Source organism: Tetrao urogallus (assembly GCF_951394365.1).
Source record: "Tetrao urogallus genome assembly, chromosome: 17".
Classification (NCBI taxonomy): Eukaryota; Metazoa; Chordata; class Aves; order Galliformes; family Phasianidae; genus Tetrao; species Tetrao urogallus.
This window is the reverse complement of record NC_136830.1, coordinates 3,784,959-3,809,339: the sequence shown is the minus strand read 5'-3', so window position 1 is coordinate 3,809,339 and position 24,381 is coordinate 3,784,959. Positions and strand designations below refer to the sequence as shown.

The window sequence follows — 24,381 nt, the reverse complement described above, 5'->3', positions numbered from 1 at the left end:
TCAATGCAGTATTCATTTACACACATGAGTAACTTTGCTGTGAATACTACCAACATCAGTGAACCTACTCATATGAAATTGTCATTTAGGGCTCATGAATGTTTCACAGACTTTGCCATTTGTGACGGAAACAGTTCATATGATGGAATTAATTCTTACTAAAAAGACACAGCTTATGTTCAAATGTCTGCTGTTCATTTGTGTACCAGTCAGATTAAAGACTACTCTGGATGCTTTATGACACCGGATGGAGGAAAATCTCAGTTTGCCAATAAGAAAGCTGACAGATGGACATGGGGTCCTAATATATAAATAAATAGTTGTATGCTAATTGTAGTAACTTAATTTTTAAACATTATGTCTGGCACCATATCACACACAAAACCTGTTTCTCAGAGAAGTCATCGGCATTTGTTAAGAAGATACATATTTAGAAGACACTTTTCTATTGTCTTAATATACTCAATCTTAAATAAATAGCTGTGTTTCAAGCCCTTCAGTTCAAGTAATCATAGAGTCATAGAATGATATGGGTTAGAGGGGACCTTAAAGATTCTATGATTCTATGATCATTTACTTCCAACCCCCTGCCATGGACAGGGGCTGCTGCTCAGATAACTGCAAAGAAATGTCACTGCTTTCCACTATTAGCAAAATACACAGTGTATTTTACAAGTAGAAAAGGAAAGCACCGCTTTTACTTTGGTTTGAAACCACTCGTTGGCATCATCTTTAGGTAGTTTTATTAGAAATTGCGTTACTTCTTTTTCTTTCAGTAGATTGAATGCAGTTCCAAGGTGAGAGGCTGAGCTGCAGGCAGCTCTAAAGGATCGAACTCTTGTGGCTCAGTGCTGCACTCATTAAAGTGCTGCACTCATTAAAGCCATCAGGAAAGCTCACCCTGAATTTTTAACAGTATAGGGACAGTCCCTCGGGCTCCTTCATGGCTCATCATGCTACCATGGTTCAAAACAAAACTCATAACAAAAATAAGTGCTTTCTATAAAAATATATATCTATAAATATCTATGGAAGGATATGGAAATGCTTGAGATTGTTGAGGAATGACCTAAATATCTGTTGTGTCACTTTCCATAGGACTAATTCAAGATCTGATTCCTTTCCTGTTGAAATTAAAAGGTTATACTATTAGTGTTACAGTGGTCTCATAGAGAATCAATGCTTCCTAAGCATAATTTGGAGATAACTGTACTTAGTTCAACGAAAAGTTATGGATATTGCCAAAATACAAGAATTAGGAAACTCTGTATCAGTCAGAGGCAAGAAAAGTCTGCTCCAAACAAAGCTTCCCATGGCCTCCGAGGTTTCTTCCCTCTGTTTTCTCTGCATCTGGAGGCGAGTAATGATGTGGTGATGGCTGTGATGAAGTGTGATGATGCAGATGGTGATTTCACAGGGCAGCAGAGTTTCAGAAGAAATCAGCCCATTAGAAACCCTGGCACATCATGGGCACGTTGCATTTTTTTCTCAACCCTTTCAAGTCCTGCTACACATAGCAGGGGAAGCATCCAAACATCTACTGCATTTCTGCACCTCAGCACATGCATGTTTTCTTTGCATGGGGCTTTAATGCAAGGCCTTCAAGACTCAGAGGATTTAGGATTTATTGTTCTGCTTTTAAGTTGTAGGAGAAAATAAGAACAAGGGGCTGATGAGAACGAACCTGTTGTTCCTACCAGCTTTTTTGATCAAGGAAAAGTGCTACCCCCCCCCAGTTAAAAGCTGCTATAGTGAATACAATGCAATTGATTTATTGCTCAGCTTTTACTTAGGTCAAAGAAACTTGTATTTGTAATTTGTTAGGTAGGTGGAACTGTTCTAGAGATGTCAATGCTAAATAACAAGTAGGAGGATAAAGTTTAGACTAAAACACGTCTTGTTCCTAACTCAGTCCTGTGAGATGAAAGGAAAAATGAAACAGGGTTTCCTGAAATCCATATGACCATATGCTTGAATGTAATGTTGTCTTCTGTGGTTGGTGGGAGCATGAAGGGTTCAGTCGAAGCACCCACAGCTACAAGCAGTCCTCCTCCTCTTGTGGCATGGAGGCAGCTGCTCACAGAGCTCCGATGCCTCTTTCAGGTGCTTCATTCACATAGCCAAAATTGCAGCAGCGTTCTCACTGGGAAAAATAAGAAAAACTAGGAGCTGAAACTTTCTGGAAGGAAAATAGAAAAGTTGCATTCTGCCTTGTGAGGAGTCTGTGTTCATTCTCAGGGATGCAAGCCTTCCCTTGGTTAGCTCCAGAAGTGAGAGCAGGATGCCCAGTTCATGTGACACTGCTGTCAGAACCATCACAACCGTGCTGCTTTTGGACTGTGTGTGAGCCTGGTCTGCTCCCTGCATGGGGCTGAGGGAACACAGCAGCAGGCTCTGAACAAGCATAGGATCTGTCAGTGCTTCCCCCCATGGTGCAGAAACCACAAGGCCAGCACAGATCGCTTTCCTGAAATGAATGTGCAGTGGCTGATGAACTGCAAATACAGTTCCAACTCACCACATTCTGATATAGCCTTGAAAGCAGAAGCTGTATCTGTGTGAGTGCAAAACTAGCAGTTTTTCTATCTGATGGTTCCTCTTTCTGCTTCTAATACTGTGTTTCTGTGTGATCTGTGTGAAAGTAAAAAGCTTTGAAAACACAAGGAAAGTCACAGCATGGACATTCCATTGTTTTGCTGTTCTTTAAGCCCTGTTACTTTGTAGGCTTTTCTTCTGGTAAATCCAATATGATATGTATTCTGAACAGAATAACAAAGAGAAAATCCACCTCCTTGCCCTCCTCCATATTTCTCATAGCCCTGTGATTTACAGGGATCAGTACATATCAGCAAAGTGAAAAAACTTCAGAGGAGTTTCAGAAAAACGAAACCTGATTGCACAGTAATGTCAGATGCAAATACAACATAGAGGACAGCCGTATGTGGAGCTTTCATAGAAGATGTTCTGCCATTCACGTATAACAGTATTGCCCAAACAGTCGGTTGCAATTGAAATTGAAACTCGAAATAGACATAATCTGAGCTACTTGAATCCAGCAATAAAAGGTGTAAATACCTTGCCATCACATAATAGGCAAAGATTTCAAAGGCAGCTAATGAAGCATTTGAGCCATACCCTTGCAGACTGCTTTCCCTGTCATCTCCTGCCTTCACGCAGTTCACTGCTGGTGTTAGTGATGCCAGAGTGAAAAACCTATACATCCCAAATGAAAAATCAAAGCAAAGTGGCAATAACAATGCCTGAAAATCCACAGAAAATGCTTCAAAATCAACTTCAAAGCTGCAAGTTCAAGACTAGGGAAGAGAATGGGAGAAATAGAATGAGTCTTGTGGCAGCTATAGATTTGATGGGAGGATTAGATGTTTTCTCCAGATCTTTTTGAAAAATATAGTTAGAAAAAGTGATGTTTTGCCTCTCTTTTTCCTTTTTTCCTGCCGATAGCTGTAATATACACAGTGTGAACTTGTATACTGCAGATACATATGAAGCTAGGTAACCACAAGCAATGTGATGTTCTCAGATGTGCAACTACTGTCCAAAGCATGTAGTTGGAAGCAATTAAAAGTTTCTGCATTCACCCTGCTTTGGCATGAAAGAAATCTGGGACTGTGCTGTATGTGTAGACTGGTGCATCCCTGGTGAGCAGTAGCCAAACTCTCTATTCTGCCCCATTTTCAGAAATTACTTGACTTGAGAGTGCACAAAACAAGACAGATTTTGTTTTACGTGATAATGGTATCTGCAGAGAGCTCCTGTGGCTCAGCACAGCTACAGTTGAGCTTCAAAAGCTGGTCATTTGGGAGCAAATAGATGCCCTCCAGCCTCAGCTGGCATTTTTTGCCCCTTTTACTCTCTCAGTTCTGTCATAGTGAATGATATTCAGTTAGTTAAATGTACTGCTTCTGCTCTGCAAAGCTGCCAGCAAAATCTTTGTAATGAGATTAGATAATGTACAGCCTTTTCCCTAAGAAATGCTCTCTAGCTTTGGGGGTTTTCTAGTTAGTTTTGCTAATCTGGCTGCTGATACTGAAAATGCAGATGCTTCTCAGAGAAGAGAGTCCAAATTGCTTCTAAACTGTGGCCCTGACTTTACAGAGTCCTCTCCTTTTCTTCAGTGCTCGAGGCTCATTCCCTGCATTATTAGTGCGGGTTGCTGGGAATTTTGCCTAAGGGCTGATTGCAGGAATTGAAACCACATTTGGAACATGGCAGCTGCTCACAAGCACAATGCAACGTGAAAGCAGAAGCCATGTTATCCACTGAAAACTGCAGAGTTAATTCTAAGAGTGGCTTTAATCACTTACTAAAGTGTAATAGCTGCCCTGCTCCCTCATCACTGTTTCCAGAGTGGGGGTGATAAGTCCTAAATATTTTGCAGAAACAAATTCATTTTATTCTGCTGGGTCATAGGTATAAAGCAACTCTCAGCGTTATTCTTGCTTGCAAGAGGAAAAAAATCAAGCCTTTCATTTATATGACAGCCTTATCAAGGTAAAGTCTTCATTGCTGTATTTGTCTTAATGCTGTCCTGATGAGGGGAGTTTTTGGCTTCACTTTCCAAGTCACTGAGCACAGCTCCAGCTGAAGTCAGTGGAAACAGGGAGTAGCTCTGGCAAGTTGAGGCACACTAGCAATTAGCAACTCCTGTAATGGATACCTCCTTTATAAAGGCTGCTCTGAGTGTGACAGAGCTGTAAATATCAGGCCAGAGATTCTGGAAGAACTTGTGTTTGAAGCTTTAACTCTTACCAGGTTTAAACTGTCTAGCATGAGAAAATAAGTACTAAGGACCTTGAGGCTGCTTCCATTTTCCAGCAGCAGGTTACTGATTATGCAGAGTTATTCAATCAGGCACTGAAATCCCTCTTATGAAGCAGTTGCCATCAGGTGATGTTAATGTAACATAGACTTTCTATAGAACCACAGTCTGAAAACCTCTAAAATTTCTGCAGAAAGTGTTGTAAGATTATTGTAGAACAAATTCTACAGCAAGGATACCAATATTTCAAAATCCTGGAAAAATGCCTCAAAATCTAGTCGAATGGTTTATCACTGCCTAGCATTTGCTGTCTGATATTTAAGTGTTAGTATACTTAATGGATAAGTCATTCTGGTGCTTTGTATTTATTAATGGGATGAATGACTTTTTTTCACAAAGCTTAACCTTCAAGTACTTCAATTGCCCTTCTGGTATATAAGAGTGATGATGCTGAGCTGAAATTGTAAGAGAGTTATATCTTTGAAAACTGCTGAGCATCACTGTTCTTTACTAATTATCCTGTAAGTTTTCTCATTGAAATTGAGATTCCTTTAAGAGGTACTGAAAAAAGCTTTTTGCTCATAGAAGTGCTTTCATAAATATTTAAGCATTTATGTAACCTTTGAATACATAGCAACACTTACATTAGTATAACAGAAATGAGCAAATGGGTTTACTCAAAATAACAGATTCTGGACCTTTCCAGCCTCGTGGGAATGATCATCAGAGAAGCCACTACAAAGTTTATTATATTTAAACTTATTATATACGTTATTTAAACTTATGTAAGTTATTATATTTAAATAAATTTGTTTAAAGACACACACCAATGCTTCTTTGTCTTGTCAAAATTACAGTGAGGAGAATGTGAGCCCAAGTCATAGAGAATAGATTGGAAGCCATGTATCACAAAACTGGCCTGGCCAGGTCCTTAAGGAAAAAGCCCATCAAGGCCAGACCTGTTCAGAAATAGGATGTCCATTCTTGCTCTGTCTTGTTGACAGACAGTGTCCTCCAAGAAACCTGAGATTCTTCGAAACTGCAATATTGGTCTCGTCACACCAAGTATAAAGTATGTTCTTCCAACAATAAAAGCAGATTGAGGTGGAAAAAAAAGCAGGAGTAACATCTCTGTGAGGTACGGTCTCTTAACAGAAATGCAAGCTTCTTTTTGTCTGTCGTTTTAAAGCTGTGAGTGACAGAAAAGCACTCTGTGTCAGGTGTGGCAGACGTGAAGGACTGCAAGGGCAGTGGCACACAGGCATGCAAGTTTCCTGCTCTTGCAGCCCACACATTATTCTGAGGGCTATTCTGAAGGGAAACAGTTTTTTTGGCATCTTGATGTTATTTCCAAGAGAAGTTGAGAACATCAAATTGTTCGCCAGGTGCTGAACCCAGAGTTACATTGGATTTATGTATTGCAGTCTCAAAGGAAACTTCATTGAAGAGGGCTGAGCAGCCTCACTTTTCAAAAAACAATCTAGGAGGAAAGAACACAACTCTTCACATTTCTAACCCTGACCTGCAGAAGCTTTTGACAAGTCATTTTGGCCTATTTTACTTAAAGTGGCCTCCAGCTGAATATGCCTCCACTTTATGCATGTATCTCAGCAAGGTTCTCATCACCCACAGTCACTGCTCATGCCAGTCACACCTAAAGCTTCTCTCTAAGAATACAAGTTAGTTCTAATCATTTTAGTCTCCCTCTGTATTTACAGAGCAGTAGCCAGCTAACATCCTATGAAGTACTTACCAAGCTGCTTTTCTACTGCATTTGCTTCCCTTTGATTTCTCTGACACTTCTGTTTTTTTCATACCTTCAAGTGATGGAAGCCAATCAGTTTGTGAAGCAACTCTACCGAAAGTAGAGTTTAAAATATTTATCCCACAGATATTGAAATATTTATGTCTTTATTTGCAATTAGCCTTTCTAGGTGTAGAAAGCTAATGAATACAAGGACTTCTATCATTATCATAACATGATATTATTTAATTGCAGAATAGGTGACTTTGAAAGGGATCTCTGAAGGTCACCTTGTCCAGCTCCCCTACTCAAGCAGGTCCACCTAGAATTGCTTTCCCATTTCTCTTCGTTTCTGTTCCATTTAAAAGTTTTGAGAATTTTAAACCTCAGGGTGTTTAGTGAAGGGTAAACCAGAGAGATTTGTTCCTAGAAAACAGATAGATTCTTCACTAATTTGCAGTTTTCATAAACTTAACAGCATTGCCATATTAAAAGCTTCTCTTTTTTGTCCTTCAGGACTGTTCTTCAGGGACCTGTTGCTAAGGATTAATGTCTTTAGAGGTGAAAAATTGCTTGGATGATAAACAAGCTATATGCTAGGCTCACATGGTTGGTACCATTTATTTGTGGATCTTATAGCTGTCATTCTTTCCACTCCTGTGTACAACTGACACAAACCAGAGCAGACAGCGTTTTGAGTTTGCCATCTTTTGAAAGACAGTCCCAGCTTATGTTTGACATGATATTTGTCTTATTTAAACTATCTACCTCCAGCAGTAATTGGTTGAAAATTTCTTAGTAATCTGTAGCAGAAATTAGCCAACAAAGGGGAGATAATCTTTCAGAAGTGTCAGAGCCCTTTTATAGCTGCAGAGTCCAAGGCAGTACACTATCACACCCCTTATGGTGTGACAGGCAGCTCATGTTGTGATAGCCATCTCGATTCTTGCAATTCTGCAATACAGACCTCACTGTGGGATCAAGACCTTAATCTGAAATAAGTAAGAGAAAGGAAGACCCAGAGGTTTTGCATTTGACTGGTACTAGGAAACCCAATATCTGTTGCAGTTAATTTGTTTGTTACTAGGTGGAAAGGTACATTCACTCCCCAGATCACAAAGTCAGAGTGCCATAGGTAGTGATTCAAGAATGACTCTTCTTTTGATTTCCAGGCAGTAGTTTGCTCTGTCAGCTCAATAAAATGTGATTTGTTGCAGAGTGAATCTGTCCAAGTCATTTGGAAAGACAATGGCCTTTGTAGCAAAGGGACACAAAAATACAATGCCAGAAAAAAAGGAGAAACAAAGCAGAAAGCCCCAGAGAACTGTGCTTAGCCCCATCTTCAGCCATCTAGCTCCTTTGTTTTAGTTTTAATCTGGAGAAAGAAGTTAGAAAAATGGAGAAAAGGAGAAAAGTAGCTGAATGCAGCTTAATAATGAAAGAAACTGCTGAAATAGCACCAGAAATCTCTTTATAATGCAAAACTCCTCACCGATCTGCTACGCAGAAAGGAAAAAACAATCACTTAAAGGTGGTGGCTAAGCAGCCTTTCCTTTCATTATCTCTCACTTCTTCTGTAGCTAAAGATAAAAAGCCATTTCAGACAGAAATTGTCTTCGTAGTCAAAGCATAAATACAACAAGAGAAGAGACACAGATCTCTGCTCAGTCTGAAGCCTTGCATTCTCTGTCAGAGACTTCTTGAAGTACTGTGGGCAGATGAGTGCTGGTCACTGTGATGTTTGGTGACCTTCTCAGAAGCACTGCAAAGCCCTGGAGGAAACAGAGACTTTCATCTATCTATCTAAAATACATAAACAAAAATCCCTTTTAAATTAAAAATAATGTGAATTTCTAACATGATCCTGTTTAATTTATTACCCTTTTTAAATCTCCCTTCTACCTTTCTTCTATGATTCCACGGGACAGTGCTTTTAGTTGTCCCCATCATTCTTGTTTTCATCTTTTTTAAACCCTGTGTGTGTAAAGATCAAAATAGTGTCACCAGGGCTGCTTTGAATTGTTCCTAACAAGTTGGCTGTGCTGTTACTTCCATCTGACTGAGTTAGTCTGAGCTAAGTGGGCTGATGCAGCACACATAACTCCTACATTTTTTTGTGACAGGCATCCGCTTTGCAAGTTAGCCTTCGCATTGTGAATTAGATGCTGAGATCCTGTTCCCTTCTCCCTTTCACCCCTGTACAGCACGAGTTGGGTAGTCTGTTGCCTTTCTTTGTAAAAAGCAATCAGTGTTACTTCAAGAACAGTGAATACCTGAAGGCACAAAGTTGAAATGCATGCAGTAATACCATATCAAATGTGCTCCTCCTAGACTCTCTCTGTGTTATGCCTGTATAGGAAATAAAGGAACAGAAGAAGGAGCACGTGTAAGGACATTAGTGCTGCTTGTACTTGGTGAAAAGAGTAATGTTTTTTTCAGTGCAAGTCATAAAGACTTGCCACTGTTGCTGATGCATGTCTAGTACTAAATATTAACCTGTAGCAATTTTAAGGGCTGCTTGTTAGCTGCAGCAGCCACTACCTTAGGATGCTATATGTATTTGTTTAGCCATTTGTTTGTTGCGTACCCATGAAGGGATATAGCAGCTTTACAAATACAGATAGAGTTTGGATCTCAGCCCAGGACCATTTAGGACTTGCAGTTTTGCTGCTATTGTTATTGTATTTTTTCCCTGACAGACACATTTGTTCTGTTACTGACAATGTTGGGCTTTAGATAATATTAAATCATATACCTAGACCAGACTGAAGCTAAATATGTTATCAGGAATCTTTTATTAGCACGTGCATGTGGCTTACTATGTGTATAAATAAGAAGCTTTTTCAACTAACTCCAAAGGCTCATCCAGTTGCCTTTGGGATCAGCTCCATAGAAATGAAGAGGAACGAGCCAGTTTCAGAAGGAGAATGGCTACTGCTCCAAGCATGATTCAGTTAGATCTCATTGACCAGCCTCCCCAAAGACTTCTGCTCAGAGGAAGGTAGAGCTAAGGAAAGAAGAGTCATATCTGAAGCTGCTTTATCAGCTGACCCAGAGATAGAATCTTGTCCTCCAGGAGCACTATTTCTGATTTGGCTCTAGAAATTGGTCTGCTCTCCAGGTGCTGTGACTTTCTGACTCTTCTGACCAAGGCTCCCTGGGCTGCATTGCTTGCAATAGTGGGAGAAAACAGACAGAAAGAGTTGAACTGACTTTCCTGAGATCATAGAGGAAGAAAGAAATCAGATTCAGTGTCAGCCATGACTTCCTTGTACTTTCACTGAGGGTGTTGTGCTATTGATAACATTAATTTTTTGTTATTTTGTTTAGATATGAATTCCTTTTCACTTCAGCTATCAAAGAATTAAAAATCTGGTTAAAATAATTCCCAAATTTCTATCAGAGATGGAGAGACATTGTCAGCTGCTGGAAGAAGGGGGTCTGATGCTGCCAAGCATTGAGAGTCAGCCACTGGCCACTTGTTTTTGTGCAATGGAGACAGCAGCAGCTGGACAGCAGGCTTGTGCTAGATATCAGCAGCTCAAATCTGGAAGCTGACTGCCCCAGTGTGTGCTAATAGTTGTGCTCTAGGCAGAGATGATGTTGTCAAGGAATCCAGGCTGGAACTCCTGACATGTAGCCTTCACTTGCCTGTTCTGTAGTAATTTTCATGAGAAACATTTTCCTGATGCTGCTTCTCCCAGGGTGAAGCTGATGCAAAGGCACTGTAGAAAGCCACAGCAGCAAATATAGGACAGGGTTGTGAATCACTCTATTGTAGTATATATCACATTATACATCTCTGCTGCATAGTACCCGTAGATTAAATTGAGCAGTCATTCTGAAACAGCCTAGTGTGAACAAAGAGCGTTTCTGATTACTGTTAACATGTGTAAAAATGGGGCATGCCATTTGTGTTGATACCATCAGACTTTTAAACCTTGGTCTGAGGGAGAAGCCTAGAAAAGCTGGTGGGCCTTCTATTGTAGCTTGTAGAACCATTTTCAGTCAACAGAGCCCAGCCACAGCATTATCTTCATGAGTCATAAAAATGTTTGTATTATATTCTCTGAAGTTTCCTTTTGCAATCAATTATTTTACCAGAATGTGGGCAGCACTTAAACCTGGTGAAGGATACAAAGTGGGGTGTATATGTCAAACTGGGAAAAATTCAGCTCCTGTATCTGTGATCACAAAGGACACCCATCTGTTCTAGGAGTGTGAGGATGTGAAAGTTTCCAGTTGGAAATCTTCATTAGAATAAAATGGTGTTGAGTGGAAGTAAAAGGGAGCAGATGATGGTATGTGTTCAGGTGGAGAGACACATTACCACCTCTGCCAATATTTGTTATGGGTGATGAAATATATCTGATGGGATGGGAGCAAGGACAGGACTGGAAGAAATCTGCTGGGTTCACTGTTAATTTCTGCAGACATGTCAGCTCATTTAATAATATAACAGCTCCCATTGCTAGCCACTTAATATATGATTAATGTACCACAGGATTTCCCCAGACATTTATGACACCTTTAGGAATAGATATGACAATGACTTTATCACGTGAAGTCACTTCATACTATTTGCATCCCTCTTAATGATTTATATATTTGGGAGTGATTTTATCACTGGTACTCAGTAAAGTAATAAATGAGAAAACTCAATGGTCTGTAAATTACAACATTGATTAAAGATGTGATTACTGATATAACTCTTACATGGCTATGATAATACTTGCTTATATTTCAAGACAGTATTTACATGTTAATGATAAATCTACTGCAGTGTTTAGAAATACTTTACAGCTTTTACTAAAATGTAAGCATTTACAAACAAAGAATATTTATTGCAGAGGGAACGAATAGATTTCTGTTATTCTGCAGTGGCTGAAATCGACTCCAAAGTCAGCTTTGTTTTGAGGACTGAAAGCAGTGTCACTTCCTGCTGAAAATCAAATCTTGTTGGAGTAGGGCTTTGATTTGTTGCTTGCCACCATTGAGACCTGTCATGGTTTCTCAAGTTCCTCTTGGCCAAGCTGTGAAAGAGCCACGCTCATTTCAAATTCCACAGCACTGTGAACAGTGCATAGCAAACAGAGGATCAACCACTACTTTCATAACTGTTATCCAGTTTTCAGGCACCTGCAGAGGCAATTAATTTTTGTGTTTATCTGCTCCCATTCTAAAAGGTTGTCATTAGCAAGCAAAAAGAGTGTCTTTTTTGGGGTTTTTTGTTTTGTTTTGTTTTGTTTTGAGCTGTGATGGTTACCCTTAGAGCTTGTGTTGTTTCAACAATTACGTTTTCTTCTTTCTCTCTCCCTCACCTTAGGTTTCTGATAGATGTGACTATGTTTATGTCAATGGCAAAGAAATGAAAGGCAAGGTGAATGTGCTCGTGAACTTCACGTATCAGTATCTGAGCGCTCCTCTGCAAATCACAGTCTGGGTCCCACGCCTGCCTCTTCAGATAGACATTTCGGACACAGAACTGAGCCAAATAAAAGGCTGGCGAGTCCCCGTGGTTTCCAACAAAAGGTGTGTTTGAGATGCTCGATTTCTTGGGTATTTTTGTGAAATAATAGAGTTGATTTTAACTCTCAGCAAGAACAGCTTCTTCTGCACCCAAATGCAGCATCTTTCCTTGTGTAACAACAGCACTGGAAGCTTTAGTTTTGCTCTGGACATTTGCAGGTCTAATAAAGGTTTTAAAGTCTATGGAATTCTTGTGTTTGTGTCTATCATGCTCAACAGAGCATAAAACTTTGTGATAGTAACTGCTGTTCACGCATACCAACTTAGATGAAGAAGTGTTGTTGTTCATTTGTGTTGTTCTTTTTAGTGCTGAATAGCCACGAATTAGCAATGATCTTAACACAACAGAAGGGAGGGCTTAATAACTTAAGCACTAGCACTCCAGTGTTAGTTTCGCTAATTTTCCTGAAAATGATTCTTTACTCTTTTTTTTTTTTTTTTCAATCAAAAAGACCCACCAGAGACAGTGATGATGAAGATGAAGATGAACGGAAAGGAAGAGGATGCACTCTCCAGTACCAGCATGCCATGGTGCGAGTCCTGACACAGTTTGTAGCTGAGGATTCTAGCCCTTGGGGTCAGCTGAGCTACCTGCTGGGCTCGGATTGGCAGTTTGACATTACAGACCTCGTAATGGATTTTATGAAGCTGGAAGAACCTCACATTGCAAAGCTGCAGGAAGGAAGGATTTTAATCGGACGGGAAGTAGGAATGACAACAATGCAGGTACTGTGCTCTGGGCTGCCACATTCTACCATTCACTTAGAGAATCTATACATGGGCACAAAATACAGTACAGCTTTCCTCTGTCTTGAAACAGGATAATTTCCCATTACATTCCTGTGACCTTCTAGAGTGTCACACACAGTGTTAGTGAGGGGACATTCAACCAAGTTAGTGACAGTGCAAGACATGCTGAATGACCAGGAGTGGGACATGCAGCCTTCAGAGGCATTTAGAAAAGGCAGCAATTGCAGGTTGTGAGAAGTCAGAGTCCTTGTCCTACATAGATGCAGACTATTACCAGTCAACTGATGAGCATCATTTTGACTTTATGACATGAAGACCTTTAGATAATGCCTATTTTCTTTTGACTTAGTTAAACGTTAACTCAGGAAACAAAAATACAGCCTGGTGAATTAACCCTGAAAGGCCAATAGTGGAAATTGACAATACCATGTCTCAGTTCTTCTCCAGCTGAGGAAACCCAATGCACGAAATCTGAATAAAGCTTTCCTATGAGATGGGGAAGGTGGAGAGGACAATATATATGTGAACAATGCCCTCCAAAGTTCCCATAAAGACAGCAGTATGGCTCTCAAATTTGTTAAAGGGAAGGAATTACCAGACAAAGAAGCAAAGGACAAATCCTGAATGTGTCCAATCTCCCTTAGGAATAACCTCTGTACTGAATGTTTTTTCCACACACCATTTGAAATCAGACTGCCTTTTCAGCGCATTCTCCCACTAGAGAGGTTTTATGCTTAAGGCTTTGGAGACGAGAAGAGCAATGAACATAAGAGATATTATTTTAAATTATCGGCCCTTCTCTAAATTGATTCTTTTGTGTTTCTCTAAAGGTTTTGTCTCCTCTGTCTGACTCCATCCTGGCAGAGAAGACAGTGACTGTTCTAGATGACAAAGTGACCATAACAGACCTTGGAGTCCAGATGGTGGCTGGGCTTTCACTCTTTCTTCAGCCAAGCGCAGCAAGTAGTCGGGCCATTGTGGCTACAACTGTTGCTCAAGAGCTACTTCATACTCCTAAGCAGGTAGTTCACACCTCAGCTTTTACTGTTGTTGCCTTTTGGAATGGGGACAGTGTTTTATCAACGCAAAGTACATGTGATATTTTAGTATCAAGTGTACAAGTAATCCTAGCTCATGTCTACAGCAATTGCTTTTCTGCAGAGTTACTCTGGATCTGTCTTCTCGTTTCTTCCTTTCAGATATGGACTTAATCCACACTAAGAGTTCTGGCTATACTAAAGTTTTCATTATTTACATTTTTAGTACCCTTTCTTTAAATAATGCAACATCTGTTATTTTTGCAACACAGTCTCTGGACAGTGATCTCTGTTTGCTTTATGAGCATGCCCTTGTTTTCCATGCCAGAGAGCAAAGAGCTCTGTGTATCACAACAATTTTATATTTTGAAGAGCTATACAGTAGAGGCAGAAGAAAGCCAAATACTTTTCTTTTTCCTCCTGGATTCACAGCAGGCTTCCAGTCTCCTCTGTCCTTCTATTTTTCAAATAGATTTTGGGGAGTTCGTTATTAGGGTGTCAATATGGTGATTCTTAATTAAGCCAGCAAATTTCCATCTCTGGAAAAGGAGGCTTCCAAGCAGTCCTCAGTTCCCATGTAGAAAAGAGGGAAAAGGATTAACACCAGACCAAGGCAAACAGTTGTATTGGAACAGATTAAAAACAGCAGCAGCAGCAAAACATGCTGTATCTGTGTTCATTGCTCAGTTAGCCAATTTGAGGAGTGGGGCTGGGGACCATGCAGTTAACTTTGCCTACATGTACTCCTCTAAGAGAAACTGTATTACATCTCAAGTCAACCTTAATGGCCCATTTTTGTGATTATTGCTACCTAATTTTCTGGAACATGAAAATAATTTAGATTGTTTTATAACTTAGTGACAGGAAAATGTCACTAAACTAGGAGGACATGCTGCCCATCTGCTCAATTTACTGTATCCTGTAGAAATAAGAATCTTATCTAATTAACCCATTTATGCCCTTTCTCCAGGGCTTAGAAACCACTTCTGACATGGTGTCTTCAGAGAAAGACCGTAAAAGTAAAAGCTAAAGCATGCCTAATCCAATTGCATTAAGTAGACAGAACACCATTTCTATGGCAGCATCATTGGGAGAATCATGGCTTTGATTGCAGATAAAAGAGCTTGTGAATCTGGAAAGTTTGACAGATTTATCATCAATTACTCAGATTTGTAGGCCTGAGTATGCAAAGATACTTATCAAAACACAAGGTATTAAGACATACTAATACATGACATCATTAGTGTACAATATGGCATCTCATATTGTATTATGGCACGGTAGTATGATATGAAATGACATTCTATATCACGTCAATTGGCAAGTTAGGGAATAACAAAAAAAATAATAACATGTAAACCTGTTTTGTTTTGAAATACTTTTTCCCAGTGTCTGTCTTTTGGAACAAAATTTTAGTGAAATATTCCTGTTGAAGCTGAATTTTCTTGTGGGAAACAGTATCTGTTTCCTCCAAGTGGCACATTTCTATTACAGAAATGACTGGGCATATTCCATTCTGAGCAGTATCCTCTGTGTGGTGTAGTGCTGAGCAGCATGGCGATGCTGCTGTCCCCACTGCCTGAGCCTACAAAGAGCCACACTGATGCAGCTGAGAAACAAAATAGAAGTTAGGATAGCTGAAGTCCTTTTCCTCAGGAATAATTATATATATATCAATATTATTATATGTCAGTGTGTTCTTAGTCAAGTATTTTCCTTAGCTCCGCTTTAGTATCTTCAATGGCCAAGCCTCAACATCTATTAACAAATATGCTTGGGTGTTTGGTACTCTGGCAGGCACAATATTGTTCCTACCAGATTAAGCAGTACATCTCCATTGTAGAATAGAAAACGCACAGCACTTTACAGTTGTGATATTACAGATCCTTCAATATCATAGGAATGAATTCAGTATTTTATCTGTGACTTTCAGTGAACATAATGACTAGATTATTTCCTTGGTTACACACATCATTTCTGCACAGGTAACACAGCAACCAAAGCACAAGTCCTGAAAAAGTTCACAGTTTTCCCAAACATTTAGCAATTCAAAACAGATAAGCCATTTTTTCCTTCCTTTTACTCTCAGATGCCTGAAATTAGGTATCTCTATCTATCGTTAGGCAACTAATTACCTGAGGTGACCTTGTGGGATGCTGAGCCCACACCTCCGTTTCTTGAAATCAATGGCTAGTTCTTTAATGCTGAAAATGGACTAATGATTTAGGTGCCTGAAAATAAGTGGAGGTTAACCAAATTTTAAGTAGTAAGTTGAAATATTTTCTCAAAATTTGGAAACTGTAGCTGTGCACAGTCTGTTTTTAGTGGCAATCTGCTCAGGTAGGAAAGCTGTTCCATTTGGCTTGCAGACTTGTTCAAATAAACACTGCTATCTTAAAGCCTTCTTCAAAATGTAAATAAAAGAAAATCTTCAGTGGTTAAGTGTTTTCAGATCTGAATGAGCTTCAAGGACTCTTACATTTCTGCTAGCTCTTCAGGGGAAGCTCAGTCATATCACAGCTTTTTCGTCACTGCAGGGTATGGCATGTAGTGTAATGAACTGGCAGCAGATAAAGTGGAAGAAAGACAAAAGAAAGCCCTTAGTAAATAACTGTATGTATTAAAGCATCTCTCAGCACTACTAGAAAACTGAAGATATTTTCTATGGAATCAAAAAGAGAAGTGTTAGCACTTTTTAAAGGCCAAGTTCTTCTCCTCCGTGCGTGTAGCTCATGTTGACATCAGTGGCAGGACCCAGCACTATGAGGTCATCTGTAACCTCAGGGAGTGTCCTGCAAGATGTCAGCTTTCCCCCTGATAGGAGGTGAGGGTGCTCAGTGTCACTTGAGCCAGGATGACAAGCTGGAGTTTTTACACATCCCTGCCCTTTGGATTGACACAGTAGTGTCCTTTTTTAGCTTGTGTCCTTCATGAAAGCTATTTCTGGGAGTTCACTGACATCTCAGAGTTAAGTAATGGATATTGAGAGTATTTTTATGGTGTGGATTCATTACTTTGTTCTTGCAGTGTAAATTACTTTTAAATTGTGTTTCTATATTCTTTAAACTGATAGAGCAATGAATGTAATGGCACCTTGTATGATAACGGGACTAAACAGCATGAGAAAGAGAAATTATGTGTTGTTAGATAAGAATCTGAATTCTTCCCTTGCAAATACAAGCAAATTCCCACTGGAAAGGAATGTCACATTAGCAGAATGGACAAAAAGAAGAGAAATACGCAGTAAGGGAATGCATGGTTTGAATTAAGATCTGAGTGTTGGCTGCTTTTCATTTCCACATCATAGTGATCAAGCCCAATTTTTACTACACAAGCCACAGGCTTAAAAATAAATGCACATGTAATACTTTGATATTTCTTGGGAAACCCATTTCAGCATTCAAGTCCCCAGATGAAACTATCAGAGCTGGTCTAATAGAGGAAGCTGAGAACAATGTTACCTTTTCCTTTATTATTATTATTTTTTTGGGGGGGGGATGGGGGGTGGTATTTTCTGCAGAGCTGTTCAGCTGTCCTTTTTTCCTTTGGTGTCCTGCCTCACTCCAAGACTATTGCAGCTGACACCAGAAGTTTAGGGCTTATTCACAGCTACTATTACATGTGCTTTGGTGAATGAAGGCCATTTGAAGAACTCTTGTCATGGGATGAGGTAAAATATATTGATAAGTCCTCTCATGCATGTTTCTAAGCATCAGTGTTCTCTAAAATACAATCAGTCCTACATATCTTATTTCTCTAATTTTTGCTTGAAGAATACAAGGTATCGTGCCCTGGTGTAAAGCTAATCCCAGATTTTTTGAGCAAGGATGCTTTGTAATCATAATCTTTCATGCCAAAAGGTTTCTGTGATGCCACAGATGGGCTCAGTGAAACACGATAAGATGCCAGACTTTCAAAGGATATTTGAGGCTTCCGAGGGCAAAACAATCAGCAGTCTGGCTCCTAGATTTCCACAGGCAACCTGTGCAAGTCCCAGCTCTGCAGGACCCATTAGGTCTCTTTCTTACGTCTTTCTGCTGAGCTTCCCAATCAGCTTTGCTTCCTGCATTCAGGTTGCCTTCTGGAGAGTGAGCCTGGTAGTTTTCCCTAGGTGGAACAGGCATAGCCAGCAAGCAGTGGTGTTTTTGGTTGACTCATACAGGGGGGGAGTTGGAGCATTCCAGATCAGGCAATACATATCTTCTCAGTTTCCATTAATATCATGTCACTTATTTACCCTGGTGATTTCCCCCTATTTTTATCCACCTAAGCATTATGTAGATAATAAAAGATAACAATACTAGTAGAAAGCAAAACTCAAGGCTATCCAAGAAGATTTATCAAGTGGCGTCTTTGGACTGATAAACAGCAACATAATACAGAGCTAGAAAAGGTGAGAAACTGCAGCAGATGAAGAAAAACTGTCACACTTGCTGATCTGCTATGTAATTGTACTTAGAATGGAGGAGAATGGCAAAAGCACAAGAAAAAATATAGACAAAATATATCCTGATATAAATATTTTATGTGTTTAGGAAAATCATGGTATTTACAAGTGGTTGTGGAAAGTAGTTTCTTCATCTCTTCTGTTTTGGATTGTGCTGTCATTAATGTGATCTAATATGCAGTATCTGACTCACTTCACATCATCACAGCCACCATATAAATCATCCTGCTCTGTAAGAGAGGCTGACACTAATGTGTAGCTGTGGTTCATTTGCTCACAGAGTACAACTGAGTGTTTGTGTGTGTGTGTGCATAAGTGAAAGGAAAAGTGGAGGGAAGAAAGACTGGAGAGAGAATCCCTCAGACTGTTTATGCTTAATTATTAATGAATGCAAGTATTTGTCACTTCAGTCTTGAGGGCATCAGATTGAGGGCAAGAGCTTTGCAGGTAAGAAGGCTCCCATCCATCTTCGTCTGCTGATAGTAATTGGAGGTCCCTGTCAGAGATTCGGAGGGGATTTATTGATGCGGTACGTAGGATTTGCAGAAACAGCTCTTTGAAGGACATGGTACTAAATCATTTCTTTTTCTTTTTCTTTTTAGCTTTTCAGAATTTATAATCATTCGGGAAATTCACTTCCTTCCTTTGCCTTCAGCTTGCCTTTAACAATGTGAATGAGAGGAAATGATCTGTTGCTGAATGGAATATTGGGGCTGATGCAGTATATTTTGGCACCATTTGAGATTCCATCTCTCTTTCACTCTTTTTTCCCACCCTTCTAATTAACACCATCCATAGTATAAGCATGACAGTGTGTGTTGTGTTGTGTCGTGTCGTGAATAAATTGGTTCTTCCTATGAAAAAAATGGTCTTTTGGAAACAAAAAAACTCAGTACTGGAAAAAATAGCACCTAAGGTATTGCATACCGCTGATATTTGTAGTAAATCATGTGTGTCTGGAAATCTCATCTCATTTCTTTCTTCTCTACCTCTGCTTCATAAAATCAGGCATGCAGACTAATAAAGAAATAGTGGACAAAATAAAAGCTTTAATTTTGATTGCAGATTTCTTGCCATTTGGGCTGAAATTCTCCATGCTGGACACCTCCTCCTTTTTTAGGGTAAAGGAAGGCAATAGTGTTGTTGAATTACAAGTGGAGATGCATCTTTTTCTCCCTACACATATCCATAGAACTTTTTTTTTCTTTTATTTTCCCATGGCTGAGTTTGCTCTGCTACAGATTTCTATGATGTATGTTCAAGCTGTGCCATCTAGCTCTATGCTTCAGTCTTTTCAGCCATTTTAGGGTTGTTTCTCTAATGAAAGATCAGCTGTTTAAATTTCCTTACACATTTTACCCTTAACGGCTTCTGAGCTACTTTGGCTCTGTTTCAGCTATTTGAAGCACATGTGAATCATTGAGAACTTTGCCTTCTTTCTTGTTGTGCCACAACTTATTTTCCTTCTTTCAGTCCCTCAGGAACTTGCTGATAGCACTTTGGAAATCATGTATTCAGTATAGTCCAACCTTCTGAGTAGCTAAATTCCCCTTGCTGTTTCCATTGAAAAGCTTTAAATTTAACTAGAAGGGTAGCAATTCCCTTTGTTTATAACCATAGCATAGCAAATTGTAACCAATTGGAAACCATATTGGGTTGTAAATTTGTATTATGCCTGGGTGGTAACAGGGTGGCAATGTTTTTCCCCAGTGGTGATTTTCAGCCCAGTTGTTCTGATGTACCCATGTGTAAAGTTATTAGGCCCATCTGCAGTTTAAGTCTGGTGAAGAAAAGAACTTAGCTTTTGTGTGAAGCTGCACTCCAGCAATCTGCCTGCATGTCTGCTGGATTAAGAGGCAGGACATAGAGCAAATGAAAAAATAAAGAAATCTCCTGCAAACAAAGCTACTGAGACATGGAGAAGTAAATATCTATATCATCTGGATTGGATTCAAATGGCAAACAGCTGACCTCTAGCTTTGTATTTTCTTCTAATGATGACTTCTAGCAGTGCTGCCTGCAGAGAACAAAGACAGTCCAATTAAATCCAAGCCATTTCTGTTAATATCATAGAGATTACACCAGAATCCTCATCCTCCTCTCCTCGACACAGAAATGCAGAAGAGCTTTTCACTATCTCAAGGATAAAGTATATTTCGATAGAACAAACCTGAAAAATGGAATTGTTCCATGGCTCTTTTTCTTTCAGGTGAATCTTCTGCTCAAACCATTGCCAAGATGCCCAGGTAGCTCTTTATTCCTGCAAAGATACTTATGCCTTGTTGGATTTGACAGCTCCCCGTGATACCTGTGCATGGGCGACATGAGGAAAACTTCTTATTTTCAAGTGCCTATAGTAATTTTTCTGTTTTGTCTTTTCCAGGTTTTGTATGACAGGAATGGCTTTCTTTGTAAATTATGTAAATTGTAACTCACTTATGGATACTTTGGTATTGCGGGCATCTCACATGCATGATTTCATATGTTCTTTTGCAAAATACTTGCAGGAAGGGTAGCAGTAGAATGTCAGTGAAAAATGAGACCAACCTTCTGCCTTGTCGGCTGAAGCCTGGTTTGCTCTAAGTGCAGTGCAGAGACTTCGTCTCCCATTCCTCCAGCTTTCATTCAGAGCTGAGAGATCAGTGAGTGGCTGTGGGTTTAGCTGTTCTATTTGAGATCCTGTCTTTAACCATACCCCTCTCCTTTCAGGAAGCTGTGGTAAGCACCTGGATTCAGTTCAGTGACAGCTCTGTTACTCCGTTGGACATTTATGACTCTAAGGACTTCTCTCTTTCTGCTGTATCATTAGATGAAGCTGTTGTCTCGGTCCATCAGAATGCTGCCCTGAAATGGCCGGTTGTGGCAGCAGAAGGTGAAGGTCAGGGCACCTTAGTCAAGGTGGACATGATGATTTCTGAAGCCTGCCAGAAGTCTAAGAGGAAAAGTATCCTGGCTGTGGGGAATGGCAACATCAAAGTCAAGTTTGGCCAGAATGATGCAGACTCTGATACAGGCGGAGATTACGATGGTGAGGAGATTGAAAACCATGCCAGCGACCGCCGGCACAAAGCGCCTGACCAGGAGCGTTATGGCCAGGAGGGACGGTATTATGGTGGCTCTTCATCAGAGCGAGAGGAAAGCACCATCAGGAAAGTCAGCACCACAGCAAAATCTGTGATAAAAAATAAAGTGATTAAAAACAACAAGCTGGAAGGTGGCAAACTCTCAGATGATAGCCAGCTGCAGAACATTCCTATAGACTTCACCAACTTCCCTGCTCAAGTAGATCTCCCAAAAGGCAACGCAGGCATGGAGGAAAATGATCTGGTGCAAACACCTCGGGGCCTTAGTGATCTGGAGATTGGGATGTATGCTCTGCTAGGGGTCTTCTGCCTGGCAATTCTGGTCTTCCTAATAAACTGTGCAACATTTGCACTTAAGTACCGTCACAAGCAGGTTCTGGTGGAAGGACAGACCACTATGACCCATTCCCATGACTGGGTCTGGCTGGGAAATGAAGCAGAACTGCTGGAGAACACAGCAGATGCATTGCCTCAGCAGGATGAACACACAACTATTATTGACCGAGGGACGGGTTGTGAGGAGAGCAACCAGCTCCTCAACGGCAGTGCTCAGAAGAACATTCAGAGCCAGATTCACAGGAGCGCTGACTCAGGGGGCAAGCTCGTAAAGGAACAGAAATCCGAACCTTTACATTCGCCAACTTCGAAAAGGAAGCGGGTAAAATTCACAACATTCACCACCATCCCACCCGACGATGGTTGTCCGACTGTCAATTCAATCCTAAGTAGCAATGACGATGACATTAAGTGGGTGTGCCAGGATATGGACCTGGGGGACTCCAAAGAGATAAGAAACTACATGGAGAAACTCAAAGATAAAGTGTAGCTTCTTGCTGGGATTTTTTTCTTTTTGGGAGGGGGGAAGAGGGGGTTTAACCACACCTTGATGCCTTCAGTTCTACAGTATATATTGGGACAGAAGAGGGGGTGGGAAAAGGATCCACAGGAGAAATTATGAGGCAGTTTTTTACTATCAGGGAAAGAAAGTTGCCAAACTGTCTGTGGCTACGTGTATTTTTCTTCAGGTTTTTCACTTTCCTTTGCTTTCCCAAAAGCTTTTCATGGATTTAGGAATTGGGATATAAATAGCAGAAAGGAACAAGGAGGTGGTGTGGCCAGTATAATGAACTGGGCAAGGTGAGGTTGTGAAAATATATATTATGGGTCACAGAAACAGTAATTATACTGATGTTTCAAAGTACCAAAAATATTCAGGAAAAAAAAAAAAGAATAAAAGATAAAGAGAATATAAGACCTTAAAAAGAATAAGCAAGAAGCAAAGAATGACTTGTTCATATTTCAATAGAACATCCCAGTTATGGACATATGACCCATAAGAAGACTTCATACTGTAACTCAGTCTGGTTCTTTCTCTTCATTTGAAGTGAAGATACGTCTTTGGCATTAAATATGAAGGAGAAAGAAATTACTTGCTATTTTTATTTTTACTTTTCTGTTTGTCTTCTAGATTGAAACACAGTCATTTTCCTATTTGTATTTTTCTTCTAATTATCTTAAAATCAGGAAAATTTTCAGTGCAGGAAGTCTGCAGTGGACCAAGAATATTTTATTTCTAAGTTGGCTGTAAAAATCTCCTGTCACTTAAAGAATTCAGAGGACAAATATGGAACAGTTTTCATCTGGTGTCTCTTCTGAAAGCAAAAGCCTCAATTGTTTCATTCTAGCTAGAAATATGTTCCATTTGGAAGAAATGTTCATTTTAATTTCAGGCTTGGTTTGTTTGTTTCATTATTTGTTTTACGTTTCCACAACCAAAGTTCCCATGTTTCACCTGGGGAAGAAGGTGCTGTTTTGCATTAGCACATGGAAGTATCCACTGGTTTATTTTAAGGGTACCTGGAACAGAGACCATCACAGGCCAAATATATACAGTCTGGATTTTGGTGGGTTTTTTTTCCAAGTTCATGTGTTCATGATTTCATTCTGTAAGTTTCTGTTCCTTTTATGTCACCGGCTCTCACTAAGCTTTGAGATTGGAAGAATGAACACGAGTTGTTCGCAGACTTGTATTTCCTTGTACTGGGATTGCAGTTCAGAGGGGGAGAAATGTTACTGAAGCAAGATCAAGGAATAGCTAGAGCTCTGTGTTGAACTAAAAATATATATATATAATTATATTTTTGCCATTAAACCAGCTAAGATTGAATTTTTTAGACAGTACATCTGTTATTTTGTATTAAAAAAACAATACAAAACCAGTAATGAATCTGAAGGAAATACAAAATAGTTGATTAGTTGTATAAACTGGCAGAACTGCATTGACTCAGTGCCAGTTCACACCAGTGGAGACACAGACCAAAAAACCTCTGACATCCCAAACCTTTGGTCACTCCAAGGAAGATGGTATATCCAGCCTTTTGGAAAGCAGTATTATGTCTTGACTGTCAGCTGGAAGCACTTGCATCATCCTGTCTTTACTGATGTTTTGTTTTTTTTTTTTTCTTTTAATTATTAACTCAATAGTTTGTTGTTAGGGGAGGTTTCTTTTGCTGTTTTTCCTTTGTTGTTTTTTGTTGTTGTTTGTTTTTTTGTTGGTTGTTCTGTTTTGGTTTTTTGTTTTTACTCAGACAAAATCAATCCTGCCACCCAGTAACATAGACGGACGTTTTAACACGATAAGCCTAGTATGCATTGTAGACTGAAAGAATGTAATATTTATTTATACATGTTATACAAATTGTAATTAAAATGCTTTACATGGCTTGACAAGTTAACTTCTCTTTTCTGAGGGGAGGGGGCTGTTTCTGTCATTTCTGTGTTGATGTACTGCATCCACTGCCTAACAGCTGAAACAAAATTTAAGCTGCTTTTGGAGGAGAGAATAGAGATGTATGAAAGTTTTTCACTGTTCTGATCCTTCTTTTGTGAACTGCTTCCCTTTCCCACCCAACATGTGGTGATGATGATGGATGGCAGGAGAAGACAGCAGTCAGGCACAGTTCATGGCAGTGTCACTATTCATCTTGCTCATCTCCATGCCCACCATCAGC

General features: G+C 39.8%; 1 protein-coding gene across 2 annotated transcripts in view; it reads left to right on the top strand.

Annotated features, from left to right (window-relative positions):
• TMEM132C (transmembrane protein 132C) overlaps window positions 1-22,196 on the top strand; it is a gene marked incomplete at both ends in the record, with an annotated part of 178,194 nt that extends 155,998 nt beyond the window's left edge. For both annotated transcript variants that reach the window (XM_079544058.1, XM_079544057.1), the window contains 4 exons: window positions 11,851-12,056; window positions 12,506-12,779; window positions 13,634-13,825; window positions 20,997-22,196. In XM_079544058.1, the coding sequence (XP_079400184.1) occupies window positions 11,851-12,056; window positions 12,506-12,779; window positions 13,634-13,825; window positions 20,997-22,196 (1,872 nt within the window). The remainder of the gene's footprint in view (window positions 1-11,850; window positions 12,057-12,505; window positions 12,780-13,633; window positions 13,826-20,996) is intronic.
• Window positions 22,197-24,381: the final 2,185 nt, after the last annotated feature.